This window comes from Maylandia zebra, linkage group LG20, assembly GCF_041146795.1.
Source record: "Maylandia zebra isolate NMK-2024a linkage group LG20, Mzebra_GT3a, whole genome shotgun sequence".
In the NCBI taxonomy this organism is placed as follows: Eukaryota; Metazoa; Chordata; class Actinopteri; order Cichliformes; family Cichlidae; genus Maylandia; species Maylandia zebra.
The window spans coordinates 31,997,539-32,004,028 of record NC_135186.1 but is presented as its reverse complement, the minus strand read 5'-3'; the positions used below and the strand labels follow the sequence as shown (position 1 = coordinate 32,004,028).

The following is a 6,490-nucleotide window of genomic DNA, read 5'->3' as shown; positions in this document are numbered from 1 at the left end:
AATAATCCAATTATACTTGTGAAACATGTCATCAGTGGGTTTTACACGTTAAGAAAATGCATAGAGCAACCATATCGTGAAACAATGTTTAATGTCAAAGAAGAACTTGGACTCAATTTATTTAACTTGAATATTTCCAACTTTCTACTCCTACTTTATTCTCTTTTACAAGGGAAAAGAAACAAATAAAAGGACACTTGAAAATACATTAATTACAACTTCTACCATTACTTCATAATGGCACGGATAATGTAGGCTACATAGTCCCCCATATATAAAATACTCGAAAGATCTTGGCGACTGCGACAGGAATCCGTATGCATACGGAATAAATATGCATTCTCATTCCGTATGTATACGGGAGCAGGCGAAATAAGCTTCTTGTGCTATATCTATCAAATTATTTTACTTAATTATTTGACTCTATCTGTTAGCCCTACATCTGACTGGCGACCTGTCCATGGTGCACTGTGACTTGTTTGGTATTTAGTATGACCACCTTTATTGATTAACTCTCCTGAACTCTCTCAGGCAAGCTGTCTTGTAGTTTCTTTAAGTAGTCATTAGGAATAATTCTCTTGGCTTCTTGAAGGACATTCAAAGCTCATAAATAGATGTTTTGTTGTCTATCAAGATGACCCCCTAGTACTTCAGTAGTGTTGAGGTCTGAGCCCTTTGGAGGCCAATCAAAGGCTGATAATCTTCCATTATTTGTTGTTGAATCCAGGTTTGGGATCATTTTCCAGCTGAAACAATGAAGCCACTGCCAATCAGACTAGATGACAGATTTCTAACAATTTTGAGAAGATCCCCAACACCACTGGTTGAAATGCATCTGTAAGACATGTTTTTGATGAGGATTCAGTGGACAGTAGATGGAAGCACTGAAGGGCGAAATGCATATCTCAGGTCCAGTGTCAGTTCTTTGCTGGGATTTTTCCAGTTTCTTAAGGACATGACTTTTAGATACCATTCACCTTTTGTACAGACAGACTGTACACCATACTGAGATATGCCTTTTTTTTTTCTTTTTCTTTTTTTTGCTAAAAATCTTCAGGAATCACATTGCTGGTTCAAAAAAATTTATGCCTGTCAAACTGTATTATCTTTGGTATTTTTTCATTGATTCAATTAAACAAATGGGAACAAGTTACGTGCTCTTGTGACAGGAATCTACTAACAAAATGCCTAAAGATACAATTTTGGTTAGCTGTCAAGTTGTTATGTGTAGACACAATACCGGTTCATCCCGTGAGTTAGGCGTCTATTTTAGGCTTGAATGATTCAGCTCATTGTTAAGTGGCACAATAAACAAAAAAACATTCCTCTTAAAATATTCAGGTACAAGGACTAGACTGAAAATGAGTGAAAAACCAGACAAGATATGCAGAGAAAAACTTTGAAAGAACTATTGCTTAAAAGCACTTTAAAAATCAAGAAAAAATGTGGCTCCTTGGAAACAAAATATGAAGAAATAAAGACTATGCAAAAGTCTTGTAATTAGACTATTTATATGTAGATAAAAAAAATTGACACTACTGTTCGTTGCATGTCGCTATAAATATGCTTTCAAATCTTTTTCTAGGTCAATGGAAGATTACCTTTGTGTCTTAGAAAAGGATAATCAAGTATTTTGTGTACATTACTGCTTTGTGTGAGTATGTTTTTCTTTCTTTTTTAAAGAAGCATTTGTTCAGTTAATAAACAAAAGCGCGTGTCATAGGCAGTATACAAATTTTATTCAAATTTGAACCGTAATCAGTAGGATTTAACAAAGAGTTATTTATGAGAAAATTCCCATTGGATACAGTAGAAAAAGAGTATATATAGGAATATCACTGATTTTAAAATATCTGCATAGCCAGAAAGGAGACCCACAGAACCCCACAGGAAATGTCCTTGGCTTATTAGCAAGGCTGCATACTGACTATATGATCTTTTTCATGCACTTTATCCATATTTTTGCTCAAACATTCAATGAGACAGCAGGAAAAGGGAACGATGCAAACAACCCAACTACACCTGCAGGCCATTGCATTCTTTATCCGTGCAACACAGCAGATGTAACACAGATATCAAGCTCCTATTCGTGGCAGCTGCATCATCCTTTTGCGTGGAGTTACTCAGCCTTAACCAGCAGTGCTTTGGGAAATCCCGGCTGGAGAGCCCACTCGAGGAACAACAGAAGGTGGCAGCACAACACTGTCAAACAGATTCATGAAAGCAATATGTCTGACAAGAATGACACGCGATTACCTGCTAATTTCTCAGCCTGTATAGCAGCATCAAAATGATCTAAAGGTCATCACGATGTAAACATTGTGGTATTGATTGTATTATGGGAAGCATCGATGCTGGTAGATTATCAGTATGTGGCGAGAAACAACTGGCACGTTAATGTTCATCTGAGAAAGGTTTCACAGAAATACGTGCACAAGAAACATACCTGTGCTCAGAAGTGTTGCAACTATGATTAATCTTATACTTTAAGATGTTATGTAACCCAGAAAAGTACCAGAAAGCAAAATAAACAATTGGGTTATTCTTTAAAGTAATAAATTATAAAGATATATACAAATATTATCATTAAGAATATTTACAATTAGGTTTCAAGAAGCCAATTTTTTTTTGTTATACCTGCCACCGTGGTCCTGGGAAAGCATTGTAGTCTGCCTCCTATAGGCATCAGGGAGGCATAACCATACTGCTGCTCGTTTATCATATTCAATAAGAACACAATGACAATATCTCCAGTGTAACATTGTCCGAAAACTTGCACTCATTAGTGAAATACTACTGCTGGTTAAAAATCGTCTTCATATCCATGAAGTTGAGAACTGCGCGGGGACATTCACCTGATTTTAATGCGAATGCTTGAAAGTAAATCTACAGATTAAAATGCATGCTGGTGATCCAATTGTGATCCAAAAGTGTACACAGATGCAGGATCTCACAAACAGTGGATTATCCTTTAAGAAGAACAGAACAGCATAACCTCTGTTTAGATAACACAAGCTTCATTGTAAGAAAAGTCCGGAGTATTAAAATACACTTTTACACAGTAGAAGAGAGTAAAAAAGACATTTTTCATTGGCACAAAAATCCTCACAGAAGAATTCTTGTTTTCTCCATCCTGAGATGATCTTTAGTGATCAGTAGCCATTTATCTTTATAGATTAAGAAAAGTCACAATTAGCAAATAGAGACAGGGACGGCCTCTTTTCTTCTTTGCGTTGAGCTGTATGTTGGTCACAGCAATAACTCAATTAGTCCAGCTGGTGAAAGAGACTTTCACATCACAAAATCTCACAGCAATCCAGAAACAAGCCTCAATGTTGCACAGGGGAAGTGTGGTGCTAAAAACTGAAGTATTACCATAGAAAATTTCCAGTTAATCCAGGTATAATAGCAAATTCTTTTTAAAGAGATCGATAATATCTTAAAATTTGATGTTGGTACCACATAGATGCTTCTTGAGCAGAAAAATGGAAGACGGCGTCTGAGCGTGTGCGTTTCAAAGGGGATCCCAAAGAAAATGTGGCGAAAAGAGACATCCTGTTGTAACCAATAAACTTAACTCTCTGGACACCCACCCATGTTTGACTGATATGCTGTCTTGTAGGCCATGTTGTGTAATTGATGGTGATAATTATAAGATCAGTCAGGAGAAATAACATAGGAAGAACCCACGAGGAAGGCTTATTAGGACACCTTACAAACACATAAAAGGAAGACACACCTCTTTGCCTGTTTTGGGTTGTTGAAAAATAATACCATACCTTGAAAACAGTCTCTCAAACTGGAAATGTTGGAGAGACTTTGGAAAGACTGGATTTTGCTGATTGGTTTGATGTCACTCAGAATCAATGATTGTACCCAAATATGTGTCAGTTCTTTGCCCCACTGGACAAAAAACCCCCCAAAAAACACAACCGCCCCATACACAATTATCCATGCACTTTAAAGACGATGCACATGCTCAGTTATGCACATCCATACTGTGTGCACAGATATGTTGCCAGCTTGGTTACAGGTTCTCTCCTGGCTGGTACTGAGGCTCTGTGGAGGTAAAGTAATCCTCCAGGAAGCCCTGCAGGTACTCGAAAGTTGGCCTCTCCTCAGGTTCCTTCCTCCAGCAGCTCAGCATCAGCTCATGAAGGGATTCGGGGCACTCTGCTGGACACGGCATCCTATAACCACGCTCCACCTGGTCTAACACCTCCCGGTTCACCATACCTGGTAGAGAAAATAAAGCATTATGAAAGGTATGCAGCTGAAAAACTATATCCATAGTTGGAGTACTAAGTAAGACATCTTTATGCTATACACAGAATACAGAATTATTAGGTAAGTGTGTATTCTGATCTTTTTATTATTTTTATGCATATTTTACAATTATTTTCTTTCACTGAGTTATTAATAAAACTCCTAAGGGCTGACATTACAGCAGCACTTACTCTTAAGACACAAATTTTTTAACTTTTTCATATTTGTATGATGTCACAGAGCATTTAGAGAAGTCAACCAGCTCTTATTATGGCTGTCTTGCAAATCTTTCAGGTCACTCAGTCAGAAACCTTTCTGAGTGCATGCTAACTGATGCCCCCTAGTGGTTACACTTTTTATTTTTATTGTGAAGCAGCCAAACTCTACAGTCTTCCCATTTTTTATAAAAACACAAGACTATCAGAAACCCATTATTCTCTGGTGCCACGATATTCCAGAACTGGAACGCTGAAACACGACCACAAATCAATAAGATTGATACAATGAAGCATTAGGAGCGAGCCAAAAAATAATAATAATAAAAATAAATATAAACTAAGACTGACTCTTGATGGACGTGGTAGGTGGGCTAACTGATGCAGATGACCACTTTCAAGAATCTGGTTAGGGCTAGTACTATTAAGGATGAGCTGGTGGGAGTTTTCCATTCTGACTAGATAGTCAACAAAGGCCTCGGATATAACCCACATATGAATTCAATCACATCATAAACAAATGCAGGCTTTCTCCATTCTTTAACAGCATTTTGAAAGCTGTGGCTGGTCCTTCAGCAAACACTGACTATGAAGAGACCACGAAACTGACATACTTCATAAACAGAAGGACTCCTGAGAGTTACTAAAAACAGGATGACCTTTTTTTTAAAAAGGGGTTGTGAATATTTTTGAAAAGCCAAAAATGTTACAGTTACCAAATTTAGGAAATGCACAGTCTGTGTAGGTTATCCAGGTCAAATGACCAATAGTGGGTTAATGATCCTCAGAACAACCTCCAAAGGTTGACACCCCTACTGTGGGTTTATAATCTGGGATTATCTGCCCACCAGTGGTTTTAGATCTCAAATGACCTTTAGGATTGATTTTTTTATGTGTTATTTAGTCTCTCACAGGGAAAAAATAAACATACATTTCCTTTAAGCATTAAGTTTTGAGGTTCAAATTCCTTCAACCATAATAAAGCCTTAAACAAAATTATCTATACTTGCCTGGGTATGGGACTCGGCCTTTAGTAGCCAGTTCAGTCAGTAGGATCCCAAATGACCATACATCTGATTTAATGGTAAAGCGGCCATACAGCGCAGCCTCAGGGGCCGTCCACTTGATGGGAAACTTGGCACCTGCAAAAGAACAAGTTTATCAGGAGGCTGAAATTAGATCATTGTAAACAGGCTGAAACAAAAAACCAACTGGCAGAGCTTCCTGCTGTTCAACAGCTGTGACATCACAAAATCACTGATTCCTTACACAAAAGTGAAGAAACAAAATCCAACTAGATATGTGATGCCTTTGAAATACTCTATATTTGGCCTGGTGTTAGAAAAAGAGAGAAAGGCTACTGTGTCACATCGAGAAACAGCATGATAAAATAAATGCTGTCTTTTTTACCCTTATGCTTTTACCTTGCCTGGCAGTATATTCGTTATCCTCTATGAGGCGAGCCAAACCAAAGTCAGCCACTTTGCAAACCAGGTTATCTCCCACCAGGATGTTAGCAGCTCTTAGATCACGGTGCACATAGTTCATCCTCTCGACATAAGCCATCCCTGAAGCAATCTAAGAAAGGGGCAAATCTCTGTTTTATAACAGAAAAGTAACAAACAATTAAATAATAAAACGTGATATTATTTGCACTGACCTGTGAGGCCATGTCCACCAGCTGGGGAAGGCGAAGCATCTTACCCATGTCCCCTTTCAGAAAGTCCAGTAGGCTACCTGTTAGTGCGGATTAGAATAAGTTAATCACCACTGAAATTATAAAATTCCTGAAATTCATTTTAAATTTTGAAAAAAATGTATGCAGAAATGATGTTTATTTATAAATAAATTCATTGTCTAGAACTTTCTTTTTTCCCAGGCAGTAAACACATCATAGTTTAGCTCAATTTTTGGCTGTTTCTGCTTAATCACATCCCCTTTTTTAAGACGTGTCCATCTTTTAATTAGACTTAGAAATATGATTTCGATGAGTCATAATCAAATAATAT

General features: G+C 37.5%; 1 protein-coding gene across 6 annotated transcripts in view; it reads right to left on the bottom strand.

Moving 5' to 3' along the window:
• Window positions 1–1,717: 1,717 nt before the first annotated feature.
• The window catches only part of src (v-src avian sarcoma (Schmidt-Ruppin A-2) viral oncogene homolog), a 30,429-nt gene continuing 25,656 nt past the window's right edge, over window positions 1,718–6,490 (bottom strand). For all 6 annotated transcript variants that reach the window (XM_004560305.5, XM_014407460.3, XM_004560307.5 and 3 more), the window contains 4 exons: window positions 6,142–6,218; window positions 5,906–6,059; window positions 5,492–5,623; window positions 1,718–4,236 (listed from right to left, as the gene is read on the bottom strand). In XM_004560305.5, coding sequence (XP_004560362.1) covers window positions 4,028–4,236; window positions 5,492–5,623; window positions 5,906–6,059; window positions 6,142–6,218 — 572 coding nt within the window. In that variant the 3' untranslated portion in view covers window positions 1,718–4,027. The remainder of the gene's footprint in view (window positions 4,237–5,491; window positions 5,624–5,905; window positions 6,060–6,141; window positions 6,219–6,490) is intronic.